The sequence below is a fragment of the Pongo pygmaeus genome, chromosome 10 (genome assembly GCF_028885625.2).
Source record: "Pongo pygmaeus isolate AG05252 chromosome 10, NHGRI_mPonPyg2-v2.0_pri, whole genome shotgun sequence".
NCBI classification, from domain to species: domain Eukaryota; kingdom Metazoa; phylum Chordata; class Mammalia; order Primates; family Hominidae; genus Pongo; species Pongo pygmaeus.
In genome coordinates, this window is record NC_072383.2 from 14011139 (window position 1) to 14037678 (window position 26540).

A 26540-nucleotide genomic window follows, 5' to 3' on the forward strand; every position below is an offset into this window, starting at 1 on the left:
AGGCTGCTTCCACTCATGGTGGAAGGGGCAGGGGAGCCAGCATGTGCGGAGATCATATGGCAAGAGAGGAAGCAAGAGACAGGGGAGGTGCCAGGCTCTTTTTAACAATCAGCTGTTGGGGGAATTCTCATGGGAACTAACAAAGCAAAAACTCACGCAGTCCCACCCCTCCCAAGGGAGCCACTAATCCATTCATGAGAGATCCACCCCTGTGACCCAAACACTGCCCATTAGGCCCCACCTTCAACACTGGGGATCAAATTTCAACATGAGATTTAAAGGGATCAGACATCCAAACAATAGGAGGTAGGCGTGGTCCATCTTACCCTAAGCCACATCCAAGTATTGAGCTCTGAGGTTGTTCTCCACCCTATTACTATCCAGGTTACAGAAACAGTCACCAAAAGGTGATTGTGGTAGTGGCTGCAAATGGGGGGAAAAGGAGGTGTCCAACTCAAATTTTAGTTAGGGTTGTGCTGAAAGATGTTGATGAAGGAACAATGAGAGAGAAGTTTAAAAATGGATTAATACATGGATGATATATACATAAATGTATCATAAATCATGAGATAAGTAAATAAAAGCTTCCAAATAAGAGAGAAAAAAAGAGAGAGAATTTTTTTTAAATAAGGAAGAAAAATAAAGCAAAAAGGAAGACAAATCAGAGAAACAGATAACACAAAGGGGTAAACACAGTGGAGTATATATTTTCCACGGGCCATGATGCACCCATCTCCTCAGTGTGTGTACACAGCGGCAGCCCTGTAGTAGCACCCCACGCTGGCAGCCCTGTGCATATAGGCCACCCAACCACATCCAACAGGAGGTACCATGCACTAAAAAAAAATATATAAAATATATATAATAAATATATCTTATATATAATAAATATAATAAATATATATTATATATAATAAATATATATTATATAATATATAAAATATATATAATAAATATATATTATATAGAATATATAAAATGTATATAATATATATTATATAGAATATATAAAATGTATATTATATATTATATAGAATATATAAAATGTATATTATATATTATATAGAATATATAAAATGTATATTATATATTATATAGAATATATAAAATGTATATTATATATTATATAGAATATATAAAATGTATATAATATATATTATATAGAATATATAAAATGTATGTAATATATATTATATAGAATATATAAAATGTATGTAATATATATTATATAGAATATATAAAATGTATATAATATATATTATATAGAATATGTAAAATGTATATAATAAATATATATTATATAGAATGTATAAAATATATAATAAATATATATTATATAGAATGTATAAAATATATATAATAAATATATATTATATAGAATGTATAAAATATATATAATAAATATATATTATATAGAATGTATAAAATATATATAATAAATATATATTATATAGAATATATCAAATATATATAATAAATATATACATTTTCTCAAGATACTATTTATCTTCTCCACATGCTTTTGAATGTTCTTGATAAGTAGAGATGCAGAAGGAAAAATGAGAATCTGAGCCCCTGAAGAGAATATCTCCTCCTTTTCATTCTTCTCAGACCATTTGCTTAAGTGTGTAGGGTTTTAGGTTGGGAAAATCTAATCCATGTGCAAAGTACTATTTGGTCTGAAGACACACCTGTCTGCAGCTCATGGCTTCATCCTGGGGGGGTGGGGGTGGGAGTGGAAAAATATCACATTTCCTAAATCTTAAGGAAATAGAGTAGAAAATTTGTTGTGAGCGCAAGTCTCCAAAATTATTTTGGCCATAAGCTTTATGGGACACTCCATGAAAGTGGCTCCCATCCCTAGTCTTGGTTACATAGTTTCAGGAGACAGATCTCCCATGGAAAATGTGATGCTTCAGGCAGACTGGAGGGTCAGATGTAATTAGAATGGGTTTTGTACATCCTCATCCAGCAGTGATGGAAAACAGCAGACACTTTCCCTTCTCTCTCAACTGCATAGGTCCGCAGGAGGCCTGCAATTAGTAAGGGGGCAGCCCATTCATCAGCACCACACAGGGGCAGTCATCCAAATCATCCAGTTAAACAGCAGTTACTTCTCTTCAAGACACAATGCTTCTTCCTGCTCAGCCCCAGAAACAATGAGTGTGCAGTGGAACAAAGGGAGAGCCCACAGCCAAACACCACTGGGAAGAAAAGGAGGCCATCATGCACCCATCTCCTCAGTGTGGGTACACGGCGGCGGTCCTCTAATAACACCCCACACTGGCAGCCCTGTGCAGATAGGCCACACAACCACATCCAACAGGAGGTACCACACACTCAGAAAGCCGCTAACATACCAAGCCCCTTATTTGCAGCCTAGGGTGTACTAGTGATAACTTTTCACTAATCAGGAGGCCAACATGAAGTCATATGATTTCAGTAGGGAAACTGACTTCTACTCCCATGTTCCAATACAAGGAAACATAAGAAAGAACGGTCAATTCCAAAAATTTAGAAGACAAGCAGGTACATGAGAACTTTGAGTATGGCTGAGAACAGGACTGAGGGAAAGATGGGAGATTTCAAATGAGTCTCTTACCTTTTTGTCGCTCAGGCCAGAAACCTGGTCCACATATTCCTCTTGGATCATGAAGGCAGCTAAGTTGGCAGTGTAGCTGGCCAGGAAGATGACAGCAAAGAAGGCCCACACTGACACCATGATCTTGGAGGTGGTCCCCTTTGGGTTCTGCACAGGTACGGAGTTGTTAAACACCAGACCCCAGAGCAACCAAATAGCTTTGCCGATGGTGAAAGAGGGGCCACCAGGCTCTGGCATGACAGAAAGACAAGGACGAAAGTTAAGCCATTGTGGCTGGTTCTATTGAAAGCTACAAATACACACGGCGAGTCCCTGCTCAGAGCAGGAAACCCTTCCACTAAAACCAAGCCCTTTTATAAACGGCTTTTAAATTTGAGAGTGTGTATCTGTCTTTTCCAGGGACTCTCAGGAGGGCTGCAGAGGGTTCCTTAGGAGAAAAACCAGAAAATCCTGGGGTGTGTGTGGGATGGTCTTTCTTGAACTAACAGTCATGACTCTCCTCTGGAGGAGCCATCAACCTGCCCCCATATACAAGACCCCCTCAAGATTACATCAAAACTGAGTAAAACAGGCCGACTATGTCACTATGGTCACACTTGGGTCATGACTGTCATTTTTTCCTAAATTTTATATTTGTATCTACCAAGAATGCATTTTAACTTCCAAAAACATCAGCAAGAATTGTGTAAGATTTTTTTCTACCATTCATAAACCCTCTCCAAGTCTGTTTACACTGACGCTAGATGGCTTAGAATGCACTTTTTCCTGATTTTTCTTTAGCTTCTAGCACTTAGCACTCAATGTTTCAAAGACAACCCTGATCCCACTCCGATGCCAACACTTCCCAGCTGGTTTCCTGCCATAGAAGCTTGTGTGTAAAAGAATATCAGGGGCCAGGCGTGGTGGCTCACGCCTGTAATCCCAGCACTTTGGGAGGCTGAGGTGGGCGGATCACGAGGTCAGGAGATCGAGACCATCCTGGCTAACACGGTGAAACCCCGTCTCTACTAAAAATACAAAAAATTAGCCCGGCGTGGTGGCGGGCGCCTGTAGTCCCAGCTATTCGGGAGGCTGAGGCAGGAGAATGGCGTGAACCCGGGAGGCGGAGCTTGCAGTGAGCTGAGATCACGCCATTGCACTCCAGCCTGGCAACAGAGCAAGACTCCGTCTCAAAAAAAAAAAAAAAAAAAGAATATCAGGACGGCCAAAGGGGAAGTCATAGAATCCTGGCCTAGCTACATGCATCTAAGGGGAGACAGGAAGCTGCTTTTGACTTTGATTTCCCCCCACCTAACCTTTCACAGACAGTGCTTGGGCTTCTGCCCATGTATGTATCGTGACCTCACTGCAATCTCTATTTGCTGATGGTAAAATCTTGCCTGTTGTCTGAATCTCCACGTGGCCCCTCCACTGCAGAAATGAACATCTGCCTGCACAGTTTTACAGCATATTTGCACAGGTCTTATGATGTAATCTGTGATCCTGATAGCATCTGCTCAGCCAAATAAATCATCAGGGACAACTCATGTTGAACCTGATATCTAACTGTGCACACACATCTGTGCATGTGAACCTTATTTCATGCAACAGATGTGTAACTAAAAAGTTGTTTACAAATCAAAGCTTTATAAATTGTAAAATGCTCTAAGGAGACTTGATATTTAAAGTGGCCCCACGTTGAATTCCTCTGTGAAGACAAACATCCTTCGGTAAAGTGAGTAATTGTAAGCCCTCGCTCTGAGCTTTCTTTGCAAATCTGGATTTTCGGCTCCTGTTATTTTTTCAAGGGAGAGAGGCAACGCACACTGACTTTAGCTCTTGACATTGCCAACCTAAGTATATACTCATGTGATTCCCAGATGTTCCACTTCTTACTGGTGCCACACAGGCTGGGATATAGGCCATGGCTTCTGGATGAAGCACAGGTGGAAGGCCCCTGATTGCACCATGCCGTGGAGACACCCCAACTCCCACCTCAGAATACACAAACCAAATTAAAAGGTAGGTCTACACTTGGAAATACTTCAGTAAAGTGGTGTTTCACAGCTTGGACTGTGAATCCAACAGAAGCATGAGGAAGATTTTATAAAATACTGCTGCCTGAAACCCTATACTCAGAGATTCTTATTAAATTGGTGTAGGGTGGGGCTGGCTATTTTAACATGCAACCAAGATAGAGAAACACTATTTTGAAACATACAGTGGTCTAAGCCCCAATCTAGACTTAGTGAATCAGAAAATGAGGTCCAAGCACCTGTGTCTTTTAGATGCCCCATAGATCATTCTTATGTGTAGCCAGGATTAAGAATCTTTCCTCTTGGAGGTATAATTCTAGGATAGAGCTCACATTCTGGAATGGAGAAGACTCAGAGAAGGCAGAATATTTCTTAATCCTGGGGTTCTCAGGAAGTTTTAGAGGAGTTATTTACAAGGATCCCATGGTCCTCTTTAGAAATCATGTGAACTTTTAAAAACTGTCATAAATGCCTCAAACACATGGGTAGCCCTCACATCTCTGGGTCTACCTACCCAGGAAACTGGACCATACCCAATAATAGCTATGAGTGAGAATTGGTCTTTCCCACTCATTTTATTTCCAACACCCAACTTTTATACTCTCTGGCAAGGGGGTTGAACCAGGGGCATATGCTTTGGAGATGTGGTACCTCAGTTGTGATCCTTTGGCACTGGGGAACTCAACCAGCCACAACCACCTGCATATACCCTGGGGCAATCCATTTCTTCTTGTTCTTAACATGTGTGTACAATCTGCCTTGTTAGCGACATCTGTTCCAACAGACTGCCCACAGCCTAAGGTTATCAAAATAGTTTCCTATGACATGTTTATGCTATACCCATATCTACCAACAGTTTTTCCTCTCCTTTACTTGGGAGTGAAACTAGGCTTGGGGCCAGGCATAAAGCAGACCTATAGATTCAAACTAACATCTTAACTGGGGTATTTCTAAAGAGACGCCAAGCTGGTGACTTAGAAATGTTCACCTGAGGGTTCCTTTTCAGAAATGGATATGCTAGGGAAAATGCAGATAACAAATGAGGAGTCCAGAGATTTGAAAATAAGGAGAAAAAAACTGGGGAAATGCAGGGGTTCCAGCTGGCCTTACCTCTGCCATCAGCGAGGCACCTGTTATAACCCACAGGGCTGAAGTACTCAAAGACAAAGACAGCCACGGCTGAGACGATGAGCAGCATCACAAACATCATCACCCATACGTCAGCACTGAATGGCTCTGGGGAAGGGAAAAAAGCAGTGCTCAGGGTTAGAACAGAGAGCAAAAGAATTCAAATTAATTCACATATTCATTTCATATTTTAGGGGGTGGGGAACAAACCACAATGTGTTGTCTGCCTTCAGGAAGCCAGGGCCTAGGTTAGATTGTACTGAACTATTTTCTTAAAGGTCAAGGATTGCCTTCCTTCAAATACATGAGAAGGACAGCTTCATGCCCGTGAGCCTTTTAGGTTGTAGAGGCAGTTTCTGCCATTATTGGACCAATATCTGGGTATTTCAGTAAATGGTGCAATTGGAAGAAGCACTAGCTATGAAGTGAGTGAGTTGTATTGGACTGACTCAATTTATGTTCTCATCTATATGCCCACACCATGTAATGGAGGTCTGGAAATGCCTTCTCCAGTGCTTCTGAATCTTGCAGATACAGTCTTTCTCAACAGACCTACCTACTATTTTAGAGTTGAATTTGTTCAGGAATAATTATGTACAATAAATAACCAGCCCCCTTTCCCCGTTGTATCATTTCTCCTAAACTTCCTAGCCTAGATTCACTTTTTCAACCTACTTTGATGTATTGTATGTTATTACACATCATTAGGGTATGAGAATATAAGTCAATGTTAAAGAATCCTTCCATGTTAAATATTATTATCTGCAACAGTAGGAATTTAACAAGCGACAAGGGAACATGCCTAAGCTGTAATTCACAAACCAACTACAATCTATCCCCCGTTACCAAGTGATAGGGTTGATGGGACAAGACTGGGCAAGGCAGCAAGAATGTTCCACACATGCTTTCTTTAATATCTTTAATCATGTGTGCTGAATCCTTTCCAATTGAGCTAAATATCTCTCTGGCTTGGAGGTGTCCAGAAACTAGATACTATATTCCAGAAGCCATCTCTGTGAAGGCCTATAAAAAGGGACAATCACTATTCTGTCCCATGATACAATGCTCCCTCAATTGTGTCTCAAAATAGTTCTGGCCTTTTTAGCTGTCACAGCACATTGTAAACTCATAACTAAGTGAATTAACATGCTGTTTTCTCCATCTTCCAAATCATTAATAAAGATGAAGTTTAAAAAGAAGAAAAATTGGCTGAAAATTAGAAAATATATTTCTTACTCTGAAACCTACTTTATTATTGAACTCCCAAAGGAATTGTAAAAGCCTGGTCACTTAATCAATTTTAAAAAGATCTTGCTAAAGCCCCAGTGCTTAACACACCAACTGTGAAATGCAAAACCTTTCAATGGCAGCTAGAGATGGGAGCGTAAGAGGTACAATTCAAAGGCTCTCTCCAGAGGTGCGGAGGAAACCTCTGCACGCTTGACTCTAATTGATTGCAAATTCTACCCGGATTTCCCTTTTGTCTAAGATTGGGGAATAACTGAGTAAAAGCACCACCTCTACGGTCTTTTCCTCCCACTAGGCCCAGGGAAACTTTCTATACACAAAATACATCGTCTGTTTTGGTCTTTACAATTTAGAAACTATTTTACCACATACTATACATATAATCCTTCTAATGGCCCTTTCATTAGGGATTACCTTATCTATTTTATGGAGGAGTAGACTAGGACTGAGAGAGGTCAAGGTTCTTTCCAATTCATACTCAGAAAGCTTCAGGGTCAGGTTACAAACTGAGCCAAAAAGTCTGTGTTTTTTCATTGTATTACATTGCTCTTTGTCCCCAACGCTGGTTCCTGGGTTAGGGGCTGAACTCTGAAACGGCCTTATTTGTACTAGAACACAGGTTCTGAAGGCTAACATAGCTGGATTTCAATCCTAGAGCTTCCAGTTATCAGTTAAGAGACTGCTGGAAAATGGCTTAATATGTCTAAGATTCAGTTTCCTAAGCTATAAAATGGGTATAATAACATTTTATGAGTTAATATAACCAAAGGATGTACAATGATGCCTGGCACATTACATAGTAGGTGCTCAATAAATGTTGGCTTCTCTTATCCCTATAACTAACTGCTCTTCTGAACACAGATGTAAATACACTGTGCCTGACATTTCTATGCTATTCCAGGGATATATTAATGTACCACTGGCTCTGCCAGTTCAGAAGTTAAGGTAGTGCTGTACTGACAAGGTTAGAATTAGAATGTGGTTTTGTATCTCTTAATGTTCCAATTATCTTTGCACAGGAAAAAAAAAAGCAAATAAAATACGTACAGCAGCTATGAGAATTACTGCATACAGTGTGTACCATCTAATCACATTTCACATAAAATTGGCAAGGCTGGAATTTGCTTCACTGTGAGTAAGATTAGCTAAGAAATTTGAGTAATTTATAGAAAAATTCTACGGAGCCTATAACTCCACTTTGCAATGCATTAATTGACTTAATTCCCTATGGTTAGAGCTTAAAGAAATGTTAGTCACTGTCTACTGTAATAGCCCCATTTAAAAAATGTTGATGTCCTTTAGAGAGATGGTGACTCGTCCAGGGGCTTATGGCTTGTTTATGCCAAACCCAGTCTCCTTTCTGCTAGCCGAGTGTTCTATTTTCAACGTGATGTTTTATTTTCCAACCCCTCATTCCACGGCCCCTGCAAAAAATATGGGGTATGAGCTCACAAAAGACCTCATCTAATTGAAATCTTGGCCTCATCTCACCCAGTTTTATATCACGTCTGAGATTTTTGACATTTAAGTGATGCTGGAGAGGATGGTATGGGGAGGGGTGCAGTGGGGTGGGAGGAAGAATCAGATCAGCTCTATCTGGCAAAGCCTCAGAAAATTTGCGTGGAAACAAAAAACCTTTTTTGGTAGCACTGAGCACAATTCTTGCAGATAATTAAAAATAAATAGATATTTCAATGATATCCAGAATTAGAAATTATTATGGCAGGAAGCAGCCTCAGAGATCAGCCTGGCTGAAATGACTTCTCCTGTGGATGAGGAAACCGAGTCCCCAGATAGAGTAAATTTGCTCAAGGTCACATGCTGACTAAATGGCAGGAATGGGACTATAGTAAAGCCCTCTGAGGACCAGCCCAGTACTACTTTCTTAGACGGCATTATGCTTTCCTATTTTTCTGGATGTTCATCAGCTTTGGTGTTTGAGAGTAATTAATTTTGAAGTCCCCTAAGTGAAGTCCCTGGCTGAGTTGAGCTCCTAGCAAACTACCTTCTAGCTGGAAGAGCCTGGCCATGTGCTCCTTCTTTGTTCCTTATTTCACTTCCCCATCCATATGTCCATTTCCTTCCACCAGCAAACCCATCATTTACCTAAGAAGGCAGAAGGTGAGACAGTCCCATTGCTGCGTGACACCATGACACTGATGCCTGTCTCTATGAAGGGCACAGAGAAGTCGACCACCTCCGATCGTTCCTCATTGATGGTGAGCGAGCCCACCGCCATGTAGGCCCTTTTCATGACCACCTAAAAGAAAGGTGCAATGCTCCAATTAAAACATTCAGGAGGGCAAGGGACCACCATGAGGAAAATACAGCCTAGCAGTGGTTTTCTTTGTATAGTGGGAACAATACATCTTATTTGCCATTTTATATTTTCTGAAATGCATAAAGTGAGCATGTTTTAAACATATATTTAAAAGAAGGAAAATAAATGAAAATGGAAATGGAAACAGCCCTTGTGAACACTCACCTCTCCAATCATACCATTCCAGGTTCCATTGATTTTCTTCCCATGCTTGCCATTGGTAACCAGGTAAAGGTCATAGGTGAACTTCACAGATTTAGAAATTTTCTTAAGGATGTCGATACAGAACCCCTTGCAGCATTTTTTGATATAACCCGGCTCCTCGTCTGTTTTATTCCTAGCCAATTAAAGAAACAAAAACAAACAAACCAAAAAGGCTTTGTACAAAAAGCCAACATTTATTACCCTTTGCCATTAAAAAACCTCCAATCCCAAAGCAGGCCCCCTTCACAGCTCAGCACAATTTATACTAGACTCAAGTGAAGAAATAAAACAGACAACAGACCTGCAATATTCTCATTATCTCGTCGCATTGAGATATGTTTCCTCTTAATTTTAATTCTCCTTTGAAGTACAAAATACATAAGAAAAGGGTGCATATTTGAAGGCTTCAGTTCAATGAATTTTCAGACTGAACTCTTATTAATCAGCACCCGGATCCAGATACAGAAAAGTTACCAGCACCTGAGAGGCCTCTTGTTTCCCACTCTAGGCACTTCACACCAAGGAGAACCATTATCCTGACTTTTAAAAGCATAGATTAGTGTTATATTTTTCAAAAAATGGTTCTAAATCTCAAGATTTTGGGACATGCTGGCCCAGGAAAACATATTTGAACACCAGAAGTAAATTTAAATCTCCATAAACTTGAGGTCCTGATCATTGAGGCCAAGCAAGACCAAAGAAACTCTAGCATAGGAAGTTAGCCATCATTTTCCCAGGCCACCATCTGAACGGAATGAGACATCAGACCAGAGGGTTGCCAGGAATCCCACGGCTCAAAAGCAACTAGAAATCAGACACAGTGCCCAATTCTCATGCCTCAGGTCTCAGGCCAGCCAAGTGCTAACAGGTGCATCAAAGCTGACTTTCCCATGCCACCCAAAGTCATTGAGAGGATGCCATACTCAGTGACTATGCGTTTTTGGCAGGGGACTGTGTTCCTCATGCAGGTTCCACTCAGAGGGTCCACACTTTCCACAATGACAAATGGTGCCTCCTCCAGGGTCACAATGCTCAGATGGTCATCCTCCTGCTCTTCAGTCTCTGGACACATTCGGGGCCACACATAGTACTTCATCTGCAGGGACTTGTCTTTCCACTTCCCCACCTGCACAAGGATGAACACAAGAATCAGAAACCACTGGCCACAACATAACAGCCTGTCCCAGTATTGTCTGAACAATCCCAGGAAGCAGTTGAACAAAACCCAACAAGTGCCAACATTGTACATACTAGAGATAGGAATACTTTTTAAATCATATGCCCCAAATGAGACTACTGTGTCCAAATGTAAGAAAGGCAATACATTCATTTATCACTCACTTACCAGACATTAAATGAGAACCTACTATGTGCTGGCACCCTGCTAAGACCCAGGGCTCAAAGAAGCATCATTCTATCCTTCATGAAGCTCACAGTGAGTGGAGTCAGATATGTAAACAAATATCTTGCAGCACTGTGTAGTAAGTGCTGTGAGGATGCTGGAGTTCCCTGCATTATCTGTGGCTGCCAGTTTTTTCTATTTAACTGTAACAAGGAGCATGATGGTGAGAGGAGCAGATAGCTTTGGAAAGGTCAACAGAACGATGGGAGCAAATGAGCCAAAAGGATGTGTTTTGGCTGTAGAAGTGATCAGTGGGGAGAGCTAGGTGGATCTGAATTGGAATAAAATTACAAATTGGGATTAAAGAATACCAACACCGTTTGGGAAGGGAGCACAGTTAGGCTGGGGATGAACATGGGTCAATGCAGATGTGCACCTCCTGGGCTGGGTGGAAGCCCTGGGATGAATCAGATATGTCTCTCTGTGAGCCACCACCTATGGCCACACAGGCTGAGTGCCCCAACACCACGGAGCACCATCCACATGGGCTCCAATGTGAAAGGCCAGTGCCCCTGAATCATGAACATAGCCGCCTGCTGGCAACCATCCTGAGAAATGTATGTGTTCCATTATTTTTCAGAAAAGCCACTCATTCCTATTTATAAGGGAATCAACATGGCTTTGTTGGGGGGTTCTCACTCTCTGTCTCATTGAGTTTAATGGAGAAAGAGGGAACACTTGTTTATTTTCTATAACTGAGCATCTTCAATTATCATAAGGAATTATGGATTGCAAGCACCTGCATTTTCTCAATCTATTATTTCCACCATGCAGCAATGCAAATTAGTAGAACAGGTGAGACACCAGGAACTACAGAACTACTTAATTTATTAACTACAGAAATCAATAAGAAGCAACAAGTTGGTAGGACTTCATAAATTTTCAAGCAAATCAGCTTGGATTTCCATATTAATGCAAAACCCAGACTCCCTCCTTCTTGGTTTCTTTGTCCAGTAGCCTGCATAGCCACTGCCCTTGTGTTACTGCATCACTATAATGCAGGCAGTGGCTTGGTGGCATGGGCTATCTTATTTGGTACCTACACAGTCCTTGTTTGGCTGATGCTGGTTGGTTTTCTTCAAAGGGTATAAATGATGTCTTGCTTCTTTGTTCAGAATCATGCCCTGAACCAAACGTTTGCTTTCCTTCATGTGTATAGACTTCTCTGAACTGTTGATCCTGATTTTAGTACATGTCTGTTTTTTCTCATATTGCTAAGACTACTTATTTCTAAAACAGAAATTTCCAAATGGCTCTCCAGCCAGTGGAGATATTAATGTCCTCTGCCAGCTGGGGCAGGTAGGAATTGGGAGAGGAGAGACTCAGTCCTGGGGGCCCAGGACATTGGTCACCTCCTCCCCAAGTAGGCCTATTTACCCTAGTGGCCAAACTGGTTGATATTCTGCACCTTCAATAATGTGTAAAAGGTTGAGAAGCCCTAAAGTACTTATTTATTTATTTATTTATTTATTTATTTATTTATTTCCTATCATCTTCCCTCAACAGTCCCTTTTGATTTGTTTTCTCTTAAATCCAAATTCATTCCTTCCCATCTTTATTGCTACTAGCCTAGCCTGTTATAGCCCAGCGGCCCATTCTGACATTTTTGCAGGAAATTTCAAACCTCGCTAAGGGTCCCCCCAGAGTCCATTGTGGACGCTGCTGCCAGATGGCTTCCTTAAAGCACAATTTTGTCATATAATCCTGATTCAAAAATTTCAACAATCTCTCACTGTCCTCAGAATTGTGCCCAAATTTCTCACCTAGACAGTCAAGTTCTGTACATTGAGTCTAGCCTACCTTGATACAGTTAACTTCACTATTTTACATCATGAATCCTTAGTTCAGCTTGGAAAAGTTGTTGGTATCAAGAGCTAACATGGATTAATCAGGAACACTTTGCAAACTAGCTGCATTTTCTTTTCTAATAGACTTACTATATCTGTAGGAAAAAATGCTACAGACATAACATTTTGGCAGAGTTTCTCAGATACTATTGTGAACAATATGTATATTGCACACTTTGATAGATTTGAAAGGAGTTTAAAATCTGTACCCAAAAAGGAAAAAAGAGATTGTATAATGAATGACTGCCAACATAGAAAAAAGTCACTAGTGTCATATCAGGGGACTCTGTTCTTAGAAGCGGGCTGGATAGTCTTTTAAAAAACAAAATAGAAGTCATGCTTACAAAATTGCAGACAACAGAAAACTAGATAGGAGGAAAGATAAATTGCATTGCAGAATCAAGTTTGGAGGAGATATGAATTAGTTGGAATGATGGACTGAACCAAATTGAATGAAATGTAACAGTATTTGTACTCAAAATCTAGCATTTTGATGTTTTAAAAAGCAATTGCACAGTATCAAAAATGAGATAGTTCAATCAGCGGTCTACAAAAGCTATTGTAATAACAATGGTATATTTACAGACATACATCATCTAGCATATGGGGTGAAGGGAAGGTATGAATGATCCTACCCTGCTCTGTGTTCATCATACCACAGCTGGAAAACTGGGTTCTGATCCTGTAATTCTATAATCTACTGATTTTTATTAAATATATCATTCTCATTTCCCCAACAATAGTTTGTTCATGTAGTTCCCTCTATCACACCCTTTCCCAACTTCCTACCAAGTTAGCTGGGTCATATCCTTACTTCAAGTCCATTCATTTCAACCACCAACAACTGCACACCAATTCTGTGCCAGGCACTGGGCTATGTGCTAGAGGTAACAATACCAGGTAGCATTTATTGAGGGCATAGATGTGCTAGGCACTGACCATATCTAGTAATCTCATTATATCACAGTGAGCCTGTGAGATTGAGACTCACATTTAATGTTTCATTTTACGGATGGCTACAGAGGGGTTTGATGACTTGCCCAAGGTCCCATGGTAAGTGACTTGAAGCTGAGCAGTCTGACTCCAGAGCTTGGACTCCTACCCACCACACTGCACTGCTTCTCTCATAATGAAGGAGTAAGACATGTTCCTTTTCCTCCAAGGACAGTCTAGAGGGAAAAGACACTATCCATCGACAATAATAGGCTTTGGTAATTACTCTAATATTCACTATCCATTGACAAGTTAGGCTTTGGTAATTACTGTAATAAAAGGTATAAATAAAGTACTCCGGCATTCAGAGTAGAAGTGATGATTTCTAAAAGAATCAGAAGAAATCTCACAGAGACCCTCATTTTGAGCTGGGGCTTGAAACGTAAATGATAGCTGAGGAGGTAAGAGTTATTTATCTGCCAAGGCAAGAGCAAGAGTGAAGGAACAGAGTGGTGCAGAGGCTAAATGAAAATGGATTATTTTTCACAGCTGTAAGGTCTGAGGCATGGGGAGCAACTGTCTAGCACAGTTCTCTTCCTTACGGGCCTGCTCACTGTAGCCAGATGATCTCTGCCACTCTTGAGAGCTGACTGGATTGTGCTCATCTCTTCCCAACTCCTTGTTCAAGGGTGTCAGGCTGGTAGCTTGAAACTGGCATGGGCACCATGCAGTTGGCAAACACTATCAATCAGGCTCCCTCTGTCCAGCCCCGGCCCCTGTTGTTAAACATCTACCAGCTCCCACCACTGCCCAGAACCCAATCATTCATCATTTCATGCTATCTACTACCTTCTTTAATGATTTTTTAAATGTTCCAGGTGAGTTGTCTTAATTAAATTAATTCTAAACATGTCTCTGAGTATTTCTGAGACTGTAAACACATTTCTAAAACACTGTGAGCCTCAGTTTCTGCATCTATAAAAATAGGTGTATGGCATTGTGAGGTGCCTTCCACATAATTTCATGATCATAATTTCTTTAGGACAGGGGCTCTCTACATCCTACAAATTAAAGCCCAATGAAGAGGTGCTTTTAGAGGTTACTTTTTGAAGGGATGGCAGTATCTGATTTGTTTCTACAAAATATGAGCTTGCCTTAAAGTCGTTTTTTTTTTTTCATTTCTTCAAGGAAACGAAAAAAATAAATGAGAAGGAAAGTTAAATTCCTTGAGTACTGAAAGGTGAAATTTTTTGGAAAAAAAAAAATCTGTGAATATCAGAGTCCCAATTCCAACAAACAGGGTTCATGTTAAAGAACATGTTTAGATACTCACTGCCAATTCTTTATGGAGCAAAGGCAGTTTACAAATGAGTAAACCACTAAAATTAACAAAAAAGGAAACAAAAATTATGTAGAAGAACAAGGTGTATTTCAAGCAATCCTTCTCTCAACCTTCTCTCAAGGGGGAGAAAGTATGTTGAAAAATATAAATGGAAAAGTTTGAAAGAGCAATGAAAAATAGTAAATAGAGAAAGAGAAGCCGGAGACACCAAGCAAACATCTTGAAAGTGCATCTAGGATGTCCGAAGTGGTGTGAGTCTACAATCCTGGAAGTGCAGACAGCAGTAGAACATGAGGCTAACAGGAGATATTTCAGAGACAATGTAGCGAGAAGAACTGAATGAAGAATTTATGCTTGAGATTAAAATATGATCAGGAAAATAAAAAACCTTAAGAAATAATGAAGAGAATGACTGTAAAGCACTCAGAATTCCTTTGAGGTAACTAAACAAACATCATTACCACAAGCACATTTCACAACATCTGTCTACAAAAAATTCAGCTATCTGCCATTCTAACATTTAAAAAGATCTCAAGGACCAAAATCACCTTTCTCAAGAGAAAAAAAAAATTGCCTAGTTGTTTTTTTTTTGGTTTTTTTGTTTGTTTGTTTTTTCATTTTTTTTTTTTCAGAAAAACAGTGATGTTTTAGAGTTTCTGGTTTGGTTCTCTTGGTACAGGCTGAACACCTGAATAGCTGGGAATTTCTCCTTGGAAGGAAGTCTACCTTACAAACCTGTGGTACCTTCGAGTGGACTTGGCTCATAAGGCTTCCCTTAGGAAAAATCTAGGGAACTAATCTGTAATGCTTTTAGACTTCAAACTCTTCCTTCTGCTAACAGATTCCTCCATTACTGCCAGTGAAATTGGCACCAATTAGCACCCTGACAAGGCCACACATTAAAAAAGACCACAGAGACTGTGTTCCTCTCTGAAAACCCCCGCGTTTGTCCCTCCACCATGAACAGTTGATGTGAGCAGAAGGGCGAATGTGTCATTGTGAAGAAGGGAGAGGGGACCAGGGCAGGGTATTGAGGCCGGTGCAGTCCTTGCACAGATTAGCAAAGGACATCGGTCTCCTCGGGCTGCCTCTCTTGTCTGCATAGAAAGTCATTTTTTAAGATTCTGGAACAAAAACACTTATTAGAGCCTCTTTAGGCGTCAAAGGTTATTTTTCAAAAATCAAAGCGTTTTTGTTTTTTGCTTGAGATGACATCTGGATGTAACATGAAACACTTGCTGCTTATTTTAAGCCTTCATCTGACTTTTAAAATGTGAAACTTAAAGCTACATGCTATTTCCCTGAGCAAGCTAAAGGAAGAGGCAGAGTCTCTGCAAGGCAGCCCAAATTCTGCATCCCCTTCTGTCCTGCAGCCCCAGGGCAGGCCTCAGACTCCGAATAGAGCAGAAATCCGAGGACAGGAGGACACCCTCACTTCCCCACCCCCAAAGCTATACATCTTAACTCTGAGGATTTTTAATGTTTGAGTACATGATAATACTTCATTTTGCTCAATCTTTATTTTTCTCTATTTACCTATCTTTAGTTTGTTTTCCACTACTATAAAAAAAAAAACAAAACCACAGACTGGGTAATTTTTTTTTTTTTTAATGTATCCCTCACACTTCTAGAGGCTGGGAAGTCCAATATAAAGGTGCTGGCATCTGGCAAGGGCCTTCTTGCTGCATCATCCCATGCAGAAGGCAGAAGGGCAGGAGAGTATGTGTGAGAGAGAGAGAGCAGGAGAGGGCCAAGCTCACTTTTATAACAAATTCACTCTCTCAATAACCAACCCACTACCGTGATAATGTCATTCATTCATTCATGAGGGCAGAGCCTCAGGACCTAATCGCCTCTAAAATGTCCCACCTCTCAACAACGTTGCATTGTAGATTAAGTTTCCAACACATGAACTTTGGGGGACACATTCAAACTACAGCACTACCTCTCCCCCTCATTTCTTTGTAACCAAGTGAACATTCTAACACTGTATGGCCCTGCATTATCTGTATCCATTCAAAATACATCTACACATATACAAAGAAGGGGATTTGTGTGACTTGGTATGTATATGTGTGTTTCCTAAATCAAATCATGATACACACATTTCTCTGCCACTTACTTTTCCCACTTCAGTGTGGAATTTCTTCCAACAGTAGATCTAACTCCTTTTAAGAACTGCATGGTAGCCTCTAACAATGAATGTGCCTTGATTTATTCAAGCATAGCCCTATTGATAAATATTTATGATATGTCCAAAAAATTAACCAGAAGACATAATACATATCTTGGTATTTCTAAGGCATCAAATCCCAGTAATGAAAAGGCGGAACAAAAGGATATGTATGTTTTTAAATGTTCTCAATGGTGCCAGAATACAACAGTTTGCAACAATTGAAATTCCTATCAGCAAAGCACAAGAGTGCATCCTACTCACACTCTCACCAGCACTAAGTTTTTATCACTACTAAATGCTTGCCAATCTGAGGAATGAAACATATCTTCCTGCTCTAATTTTCATCTCCTTGCCTCACAGTGAGTGCAAGCACCTTTCCACATCTCTTAGCCATTTAAATTTTCCTCTTTTACCCTCTAGTCACATCTTTTATCCATTTTCTATTGAGTTGTTTGTCTTTCTTATCTATTCATAGAGAAGAGCTCCTGGTGTGGTATGATAGTAACCCTTCATCTCTCAGGTATGCTTGAAATATTGTTCCCACTCTGAGATTTGTCTTCTGACTGGTCTTTTTTCTGTACACAAAATTTTACTGTTTTTCTTTTGCAGTAAAACATAATATGTCTTTTTAAATGGAGGGTTTGGTTTCCTATCTGACTTGTAAAACAATCTACCTCACTCCCAAAGTGTTCTTCTTTGATCTTAGTATACTTTTGCATGTAGCTTTTCCTATACTACATGTGACAGAGATGCCGTTTTGCTTTCTGTTGTTGCACATGGCCTTCCCCTGCCTGCAGGTCTGTCCCCTTTCCATGTTTCAGGAATGTTCTGCTTTCTCCTTGGCCCTTTTCAGACCTCTCCACTGCCATGATACTGTCCCTGATCACCCCAGCCCAGAGAAAGAGCTTTCTTATTTGATCTCCTGTAATAATTTTGTGGGTCAACCTCTCCCTTTGGCTATCATATTAAAATGTTAGCTGTATTTCAAAATTCATGTCTCTGAACTGGTCCTTAAGCCCTTCGAGGGCAGGGACTATATTAGATTGCCTCTTTTTGTCCCTTGTACTGGCATGAATAACAACTATGTTCTCAGTAAATTATTGACTGATGTCACTGCACACACCCTCCACAAAGCCTCCACTAGATCTCCCTCCAGTGTTCTTTCTTCCATGAAAAGGATGTAAGATGTAAAGCCTGCTTCATTCTGTTTCTCTTCAGCCTTCCTGATTATAAAGTTACCCTGGACAGACTCAGTTCTATGTGAATTGCTCTAAGTGCAATGGCAAAATCTGCTGCAGTATCTAAAAAGGCCACTGGCATGGCTTTGATGCTTCTTCTCCTAATTATTTGCATATTCAGTGACATCTAGGTTTAGAAATCCAGTTTTTGAAAAGCGTGCTTGGAAATAATTTCCATATTTAAATGTGATCCATGACTGCCTTTGGCCTATGACTGCCTCATCACTTACTAAGCTGGGGACCGGTGGCTCTGGGTACACATGCTGAAGGAAAGCCCATCCAGCCAATCCTGTCTGGCACCTGCATGGCTCTCCCAGGGACACTGAGACATCCATTGACATCTCGGGCCTCAGATGCTATCCCTGGCTGAGCCCTGCCTCTCCAAGAGAGCCCAGGCCCCCTCAGTGCTGTGTGTACCCATTGTTGCTGCTGGGCACTGCCCTCTGAGTGACTCTTGTTCTCTGCTTATCCCTCCTTCCATCTTTCCTACTCTGGAGAGTGAAGGAATGGGAAAATGGGGGAGGTAGAGCAGACTTACCCGCCAGGAATAGAAGTTGTTGATTCCCTCAGCACCAGAGAGCTGTTATGGTCATTTCAGATAACACCACAGATAGAGACGTGATCATATTAGAATAATTAGAGCCATTAGGGACCAGGCCGAGGGCCAGGCACTCCTTGTGGAGGTCTATCAATTCATTGCCACTAAAAAAGGTGGATATTATTAATTGCCTACAATATAGACCAAAAACCCAAGGCTCATTGAGGGACCAGAATTTTATCTCTGATTTGTTTGACTCTAGCAGCTCATATTTTTTTCACCATGCTATGTTACCAAGAGAATATTTATGACCTCTATATTCCTTGCAAACTTACTGTGATCTAAGAGAGTAGAAGAGTCTGTTTCAGCTCATCCTAATCTCCCAAGATCCCTGATGGTTGTGTCTAAAGGATTCATGGCAAGTGGCAACTGAAGTTCATAATGGGGGCCAGATAGGCAGAATGGTGATAGGTGGCAGTGGGAGGCAGGTCACTGACAAGCTGTGTGACCTTGCATGAATTATTTAATCTCTCTGTGCCGGGCTCATTAGTTTTCTGCAAGTATTTGCTATTTTTTCTCCTCCTTCTCATTATAACTATTACTACTACAATTGAAAACATCAGTGCAGATCCTTAATGTGACTTCCTCCCAGAAACATAATTTTTTGTGCAAGTGGCTTGCAATTGTCAAGGGGGAAATACTGAACAAATTCTACTTCCCAAGCTTTTAACTCAATTTTTTCCAAACATCAGGGCAAACTCTATGAGGTTCTTTTGGTTTCATTCACTATTTTCATTCACGTGCAAATAAAAACAGAAATCACAGGAATAAAAATGCCAGTACCCTTCTGAATTTACCAAAGGTCTTGAATCCAAAGAGTCCCACTGAGCGAGGTGGTGCCTCATCATAAACCCCTCCCTGGGACAAGATGCCATTTTAGAAAAGAGCATTAATTCTTTTAGGTCAGAGAATTTTGTAAACAGTTTGCTAAACAGGCTTAAATAGGTGGAAAGATTCAACAGGATTTCCTGAAGTATCTAATGCCTCTTGGCTCAAGGGCTCAAAAACTCCCAAGCCACAACTCTCCATCCTTGGGAAGCCATAATCCTCATAGTCCTATTCTTAGACTTATAGGAGCTCAATTAGTGAGAACTGAGCTCTACCTTCTCCTTTGATGTGCCTTCTTCCAATGAAGACCTGTCTTCTGGAACAACAAAACTGGGTCCCAAACCATCTTCTGGGACATGCAGGACACAGTGAGGAACCACTCAAACAGACCACTCCCTCTAAATCAGCTTCCTCCTGGACATGTGTGCACCATGCCCAAGGCTTTGGCTTGCTCCAGAACATAGCTCAGCAGTGATGCTGACCTGCTGACTGAGAAATGATGGGTGGGTTCTAGGGATGCTGTTATAATCTGCTTTTGGGAACTAGGCCACAGGCTGCAATCACTGACACTGCTTGTCATCAGGTTACCTTGTCATTACTCTCTACCTTTATTCTCAAATGACAGTTGTGAGGGTAAAGCAAAAGTGTGTAATGCTGGATGATTCTGAACTGTGACTCTCTGGATTTGAGCACTGACTTGGCAAGGTCTTCATTAGTACTTAGGCAAATATGTGTGTATGTGTATGTCAACTCATTCATTCACCCTACTTTATTCTAATTTGTCATATTAGTAAGGAACATAGACTTTGAAGTCAGAAATGCCCAATTTGAATCCTTGCTTTTCCGTCATTGGTTGCATGTGACTCTGGATGAGTTCCTTAATCTTTTTAACCCTGTGTTGTGGATGGCTACTGTTGAGCTACCAACCAGCCATCCCTGCCTCTCCTTCTGACTCACTCTCCCCTCTCACCCCTCACCGTAGCTCTTTACCTCCTCCTCTTTGAACTGCCCCTTCCTCAACTCCAACCATGTGGTCCTGTGGAGGTTGCCATTTTATTCCACCTCCTGGTCTACCCACTGACCCAGCCACAGCTGAGAGGTTGAAGGGTGGGGCACCTGACTGGCTGGGTCAAATCCTTGGGATTTTTGGTAGGACCCAGGAGAATGTTAGGTCAGTCTCATTCTAGTGGCATAAGCTATAATATGTAAAATTCAGAAGCCCTGGGCAGCCATGTTTTGTAACCTATGGAGAAACTGACCTATGGAAGGAGAGAAGAATGAAGGCAGAAGCTACTGAAAAGTAAATACAAGTGAGAGTATGAGCAAGATATATGACAGCATCAGAGTCTCAGTTTATGGCTATTCTGGGGGCTCAACCACATTCCCATTGTGAGTTCTGTTGAGATGATCCAGTATCCTATAATATAGTTGTCTTTTGCTTAAGCTGGTTCAAATTGTGTGTCTATTCCTTATAATCAAAACAGTTCTCATAATGTACTGTGTATTTCATTCATAAATGGCAATATAACTATCTTTGTGGGGTTCTGATGAAAATTAAATAAATAATGTACATAAAGTGCTTTGCAAAGTGCCTGGAGCATGGTGAGCCCTGAGTAAATGACAGTGGTTGTGGTGGCAGTAGTGACATTTATGATCGCCAATTTCTGTCAACATCTCAGGAGCCAAGAAGTAAGTTGGGTTGCAAGTGACAGGCAGATTCCTCAGCCATTCCCAGACAAGTGTCTCTCCAAAGGAAGAAGCAGTTGGGGGCCTCCACTCAAGCTCTTTGAGTCTTGCATTCAGGCAGGGCCATTCGGCTAGAGTTCCTGTTGTTTGGTTAGTGACCTGTGGCTGCATTCTCTTCCTGGCCCTCAGGCCTTGTGGGGGTGCTTGGACAGCCACAGAGTCTACAGTCACAGCCAAACGCACTCAGCAGGTCACTTGGCATCTCTTATCACCTGGCCCATGTGCCAGACCCTGCTGCCAGGTGCAGTCATTTGCATACCTTCCGTATGCACTCCTTCTACAAGTCCCTTCCCAAGATTAAGAGTTCATAACTAGAAGGGTCCTTTAAGACCCCCCACTTAGGGGTTCCCCAAACCAAGTAAGTGGCAGAAACAGGATTTGAACACAAGCAGTCTGACACCAAAGCCTTTGTTTTTTACCACTCCTCTATGCCACAAATATTAACATTATGTGCCACAAGGCACATAAAATGCAGAGAACAGTATCCGGAATGTCGTAATAATGTCTAATAAATGATGCTGATCTAGAATACCTGCCTGTCCTATTCTCCTTAGCAGTTCTGTGTGCCTTGGGCCTGCCATAGCATTAGATGGTCTAGGGGCCCAGAGAAACAGGAGGATGAAAGACACTGAGTGGAAACAGCGCCACCATGCAGAAGGCACCAGGTTGTTGCAGAAGACCCCTGGGAGTCAGAAATGATTATACTGCTCTTCAAATGAGGCTTACTGGACTGGTCCCCAGCTTGCTCTACCCCTTGCCTCCTGATCAGTCTCATTACACCCTCTTCATGATCCTTCTCTGAATTTCAAGTGTTTTCAATATGTTTAAAGAAAAGTTTACTTGAAAATATGCAGGAATCTACTGATAGATCTTAGACATACTAAACTAACCCCTCTCAGATATAGCTCAGGACACGAATGAAAAGTGATGCAAATCATTGCACATTTAGTAAACCAATCAAACAAGCAAAACTGGTTCTCAAGCAAATTTTTTTGGAGCTAGAACATGTAGCTGGACTGGAGCAGGACATCATCAGATGAGACTGCAGAGAGCTGCTTTTATCACTGCAGGGTGCCCATACACAAGTATCAGAAAGAAAGTAATGAGAAGCATTCTGGAAAAGGGACATATTGCATAAGTATAATGACAATATTTTCCAGATCACAAATCTGAATGTAAACACTGATAATTATGAATGTGCTTTCTGGGACAATGAAGCAATGTAGTTGAAAGTGTGATCATCCAGGAAATCCAAGACATAAGGTTGTGAATACATATGAAAAGAAACAAGGCATAAACATTAAAGAGACACATAAGAATTACTGAGGCAATGAGGGAGCACAAATGGAAGAGGTCAAAGTCATTTAAAATACATTATAATTTTAGAAGCCTAGACCACAAAGAAAAAAAAAGGCTTGAAGGATCTGTGTCTAAGAATGTACTTACTGTTCTCTCTAAGGTGACCTGTCAAATTCATAGAACAGTTTCCTCACACCTCACCAGGGCCATCCAAAACAAGACTAAATACTTAACAATAACAGTCACTCTAAGATTGCCCCGGGTCGACCACTCTTCCTAGACAATAAAGGTCAATTTGGTAAATAAGAATATTGGTAAAGAATGAAGAAAATAGTTTTTTGTCAGATATTCTAGACTATAGGCTCCCAAACTAGGATATCCAAGGTCACTGCATCTCTCATGGAAATGCTTTTCTTCAGCTGTGGAGGGTAGAAATAGAAAGGATCCTACCTTGAATTCCATTCACAGATATTCTGCCTCTTGCCTGGATTTCTGCATTACTCCTAATGGTTTCCCTACCTCCATTCATGCTCCACTTGGCCCTCAGAGTAATCGCTCTAAACTGCACATCTGACTGCATCCTTACCCTTCTCAAAGCCTGTCAGGGCCTCCTCATTCACCTATAGAATAATATCTAACTTTGGAAAAGGACACATTTATTCCCCACGTTTCACCCTTTCTCTTTCCCCTTCCTTTTTCCCTCCTTCCCTCCTCTTGCTCCTTCTTCTCCTCTTTCTTTACCTTTCTCTCCCTCTCTCTTTTCCTCTCTCTCTCGCCTCCTTGCCTTTGTTTCTTTTTTGGCTTATCTCTTCAGGATTCCTATCCTTTTAATTTCATTTGATAACACGGAATGCTCTTTCTTATCTGAATGTCTTTACTCATGCCAAAATCCTCTATTTTAAACCCCTGGTCTTCTGAATGCCACAGCTCTTCCCTTAGGATTCGGCTCAGTAGCATCTATGCCAAGAAGTGCTTCCTTACCACACCCCTTGGCTGGACTAAGGGGTTAGGTATCCTTCCTCTGTACTGCCAAAATACCGTGTGCATATCTCAGCCTCACAACTTGCCATGATATCTTATATCTAACTGCTTACGTGTCTGGTCTCCTCCAGTAGATTATGAGTTCCTCAATGGCAGGGACTGAATATTATCATTTGTATCCCCAATACCTAGCATAGGGAAGATTACCACAGTAAGCACTAAATAAATGTTAGCTAAACACATAGCAGCAAGATTTCAAAAGGGGAACCTGCTCCTGGCAGCTAATAATGGATAATGATGATTCTACCAATACTACTAGCTAATATTTATTGAGCATTTAGTATGTCGGAGGTGATGCTGAGCAAAACACATGCAGTATGAAATTTAATTTTCAGAATAGTCTTATAAGGTAGATATTATTTTTATATCCATTTATGGTAGATTATTATATTAGTGGTAACTAAATGAATCAGATATCCCAGTATTCATGCCCTTGTGCAATCGTTTCTCACGCTGACTCTGAGTTTAGATTTGTGACTTGCTTTGCCCAATAGGATATCGAAAAATGTGACACATGCAGAGACTTGGATGAGCGATAGTCAGTGGGTCTTGTCTTGTCCTCTTGGAATGTTGCTGACAATGCTGAAAAAACTTGGGCCAGCCTCCTTGAGGACAAGCAAATGTAGAATGAGGCTCATCCGATCACATACCAATGCTAGACCCATGAATTAGGCCATTTTGGATGGTTCAGCCTTGGTAGACTCATCAGATAAGTGACCCCTTGGAGACCAACCCAAAAACCACTAATTCAAACTTATTCTAATTCAAACTGCTGACCCAAAGAAGGCTGAGTAATAAAATGATGGCTGTTTCAGGCCACTAAGTTTCCAGGTGGTTGTTACACAGCAAAGGTTAACTGCAATATATCTACCTTGGGAAAAAGATATATATATCAGGCAAAATCAAAGAATACAATAAGAAAGAAGAAAGACAAGCATGGATAGAAATAAAAGACAAACCAGCACAACGTTCTTTAGAGTGCTTTAATATAAATAAGTACAGTGCTGATGTAAGTCCTTCTTAATGGTAGCATTGCTGAAATAGTACCAAACACACAGTTGGAAGTCCTAGATCTCTGGCCCGGCCCTACCGCTGATAAGCCCTATGAATGTGACAAGTCATTTGAACTCTTGGATTCTAAGTTTCTTTATGAGCAAAGCAGGAAGATATATATGTGTAGTGTGTGTGTGTGTGTGTGTGTGTGTATTCTACTTCCAATCTCACAGGGCTGGTGGGAGACTCGAACATACATCAAATCACCCACATGTAAGTATTAATGTTATTGAAATTGGTTAATAACTTTGGGACACAACAATGACTAACAGCTGACCCACAAACCAACCAGAACTGGTGGGACAATGAGGGAATCTATATAGTCTATGCTATAGAATGGGAAATCCAGCAGTTAGACTGTTGGCGTATTCCATGTATCAGATAATGTTTCTCTACTAGGCATTTCAACACCTTAAGTATCAGTGTTATCTCATCACTTTGTTTTATAAGGTACTGTATTAGTCCATTCTCACACTGCTAAAAAGTACTACCTTACACTGGGTAATTTATAAAGAAAGGAGGTTTAATTGATTCATAATTCTGCATGGCTGAGGAGGCCCCAGGAAACTCAAAATCATGGTGGAAAGCGAAGGGGAAGTAAGGCACATCTTACGTGGCAGGAGGAGAGAGAGATCAGGAGGGGGGAACTGTCAAACACTTTTACCACCAGATTTCATGAGAACTCCCTCACCATCATGAGAACAGCATGGGAAGCCACCCCCATGATCCAATCACCTCCCACCAGGTCCCCCCCCAACACATGGGGATTACAATTTGAGATGAGATTTGGTTGGCAATGCAGAGCCAAACCATATCAGGTGCTCTCAGTATATCTTGTGTAACTTTTTCCTCCCAGTGTTTATAATCTAGTCTCACATCCTCCACTGAAGGGCAGGGGGATATCTGGTCTCAAAGCAAGAGCTTTTAGCCAAGAGCATGAAGACCTGGCCAGGCCCTGTCTGTGACTGCCCATGGGACATTGGCACATAAACTTGCAGAGACCGATTCTCTAACTGTAAAATATGAGGGTAAAAACATTTGCCAAAATACCCTCATATAGGTTTGAGAGAAACAAAGGTGAAGATATTTGTGGACGTGCCTTGAAACTAGCTACTCCCTGGACAAAGGCAAGGAAGGTGGCAAGAATGCTCCCATCCAGCCAAAAAGAAAAAAAAGAAAAATACTCAGTGTTTAGAGAGTACCAAATGATGTGCCAGACACTGGGCTAAGTGGTAGGTTTTGCAGGGAGAAAATGGGGAAACTGACATGTTAAGATGCCAGGTAATTTTCCTGTGGTCACATAATTAATAAATGGCTCAACTGGATTCAGTTGAGTGATTTGCCTCATTCCAAAGCCTGGGCTTCTTGAACAGTGCTAAGTGGCCTCCTAAAGGAACCTCCACAGCCTGTGCAAGAACAGAATTATTGGCCAGGTAGTCTACCATTAAATGGGGTCGCCAGCTTGTGGCTAAAGAAACAGATGATGAAAGAAGTGCTGGGGAGAAAACGCCTGTTTACAA

At 41.0% G+C, this 26540-nt stretch overlaps 1 protein-coding gene across 2 annotated transcripts in view; it reads right to left on the reverse strand.

Moving 5' to 3' along the window:
- GRIN2B (glutamate ionotropic receptor NMDA type subunit 2B) overlaps positions 1 to 26540 on the reverse strand; it is a 423666-nt gene that overhangs the window by 46298 nt on the left and 350828 nt on the right. For both annotated transcript variants that reach the window (XM_054444599.2, XM_054444600.2), the window contains 5 exons: positions 10441 to 10643; positions 9479 to 9650; positions 9100 to 9253; positions 5728 to 5853; positions 2603 to 2832 (listed from right to left, as the gene is read on the reverse strand). In XM_054444599.2, coding sequence (XP_054300574.1) covers positions 2603 to 2832; positions 5728 to 5853; positions 9100 to 9253; positions 9479 to 9650; positions 10441 to 10643 — 885 coding nt within the window. The remainder of the gene's footprint in view (positions 1 to 2602; positions 2833 to 5727; positions 5854 to 9099; positions 9254 to 9478; positions 9651 to 10440; positions 10644 to 26540) is intronic.